Source organism: Sinocyclocheilus anshuiensis, unplaced genomic scaffold (assembly GCF_001515605.1).
Source record: "Sinocyclocheilus anshuiensis isolate Anshui unplaced genomic scaffold, SAMN03320099.WGS_v1.1 scaffold344, whole genome shotgun sequence".
Classification (NCBI taxonomy): Eukaryota; Metazoa; Chordata; class Actinopteri; order Cypriniformes; family Cyprinidae; genus Sinocyclocheilus; species Sinocyclocheilus anshuiensis.
The window spans coordinates 759,495-761,470 of NW_015557066.1; the positions used below are offsets into that span (position 1 = coordinate 759,495).

Here is a 1,976-nt window from a genome sequence, read left to right on the forward strand (position 1 = left end):
GCCAATCACAACGCACTGGACAGCTGGCCAATCAGAGCACACCTCGCTTTTCAGACCGATGAGCTTTGTAAAAATCGGCGTGTTTCAGAAAGGCAGGGCATAGAGGAGAAACAATGTACAGTATGTGGAAACTAATGTGTTTTTTTAACCTTAAACCGCATAAACACATTTCATTACACCAAATAATGTTCTTTTTAGCAGCATCACTTTAATAAAAGTCAGGGGGCAGGGTTCACAACAAGTTTGTGTCCTCCTGAATGTTTGTATGTGTGCGCAGCGCGATATCCGATCTCACAAACCAAATATAGACATGATTTTCTCAGGCCACATGTAAAATAATATGAATTATTATAAAAATTATTAAAATGAATACGTATGGATGACAGTTGATTACAATGATAGTTCAGTTTATTCCCCTCATTATTAATAGTTTCCACTGTGGGATAAATAAAGTTAATAGTCCTATATTAATAATACTTAGTAACATTGTTATCTATTATCCCTTTTATAGTATTATGCTTAAGTCAATAACCAACAAGATTTTTTTTTCACCATGTTTCCAGTTTTCTGCCTCAGGTCCAAAAAGAAATGTAAAGAATGTACAAACTGAAAACACTACATACTTTTGTGATCTATTTTCATTAGTTATTTTCAAAATGGAAATACTGACATGGATGTTTACAGAGCAGAGATCACCTTTTTAATTCCAATTGGAGAGATGGACTTTTGTTTGTCTTTATTATTATTACTTTGTGCAGTATTATTGGTTACTGTGATATTTCTGTTTCTAAAGGCAGCAATAAATAACACTTTATCTAAAGAGTGTCCATGTGATTTTATACATTAATAATTTTGTGAAATGAATAAATGCATAATAAACGTCATAATCGTGAAACCGTGATTATTCCTCAGACAATAATCGTACCAACAAAATCTATAATCGTTGCATCCCTAATATTGATTTGATGCATGTGATCCCACAGAGATCAAGTGAGCCTTGAGAATGAGCACAGGAGGAGAACAACCAGTGAGATGAGCATCAGAAGTGTTGGCAGTTGTTCTACCATACCACCAGTGAGTACAACCCTTTAATATATTAATTCTAGGTTTAAAAGTTTACCCCTGTGGTCACAAAAGCATGATGAAGTGATTTTTTTTGTTTTAATATATAAATAGGAAAAAAATAAGTTTTAAGATTTATGTTGTTGTATTAAAATAATGAGTTGATGTACACCAATGTAGGAGGTCGTCAGGCAGAAAGTGAAGAGACAGCTCACCAAACAGCAGAAGGCCGCTCAGAGAAGACATCTACAAAAGGGTGAAGCCAACCTGGTGACCAGGGAGAGGAGAGAAAATCAGAGCAACATCAAGAGCAGTTTGGAGGAGGCTTACTTCTGGGGCTGAGGGTGGCCCTGGAATCTTTGATGACGTGACTTCAGGACTTCTAACATTTTTCAGTGCTGCTTCTGTATCTATGAAATTAATATAAAAAAATCCTTAATCCTGCAAGATAAGTTGTCTTTAGCCTTATTTATGGTTGAAATATACTACACAAAGGTTTGACCTGGTTTTATTTCAAATAATGGAGAATTGTAGTCAATTATATGTTATGCATTGCATGTACAGTAATGGGCAAAAGTCTTAGGCCATTAGTATTTTCAACATCAACAAAATAGTTTAAAGCCAGTTATTTCTATCTTTTGCAGTAGTGTGTCAGTAGGAAATATAATTTTATATTTCCAAACATGGCTTTTGACATCAAGTGTAATAATCCAGTTTTGTAAGTGTAGTCTGAAAACAGCCAATAAGCTCCACACAGAGATCTGATCTCACCATCATCCAGTCTGTCTGGCATGACATGAAGAAAAAAACTGAAACAGACTAAATCCAGAAGAACTGTGGCAACGTCTCCAAGGTGATTGAAGAAACCTACCTCTTGCACAGTAGTGTATGCAGGACTTTTTTTTTTTTTTTTT

At 35.0% G+C, this 1,976-nt stretch overlaps 1 protein-coding gene across 1 annotated transcript in view; it reads left to right on the forward strand.

The window, feature by feature from the left end:
* The window catches only part of LOC107676637 (serine/threonine-protein kinase RIO2-like), a 7,391-nt gene extending 5,889 nt beyond the window's left edge, over positions 1 to 1,502 (forward strand). The window contains exons 9-10 of the mRNA XM_016471223.1: positions 984 to 1,074; positions 1,243 to 1,502. Of these exons, the coding sequence (XP_016326709.1) occupies positions 984 to 1,074; positions 1,243 to 1,404 (253 nt within the window). The 3' untranslated portion in view covers positions 1,405 to 1,502. The remainder of the gene's footprint in view (positions 1 to 983; positions 1,075 to 1,242) is intronic.
* The last annotated feature ends 474 nt before the right edge of the window (positions 1,503 to 1,976 follow it).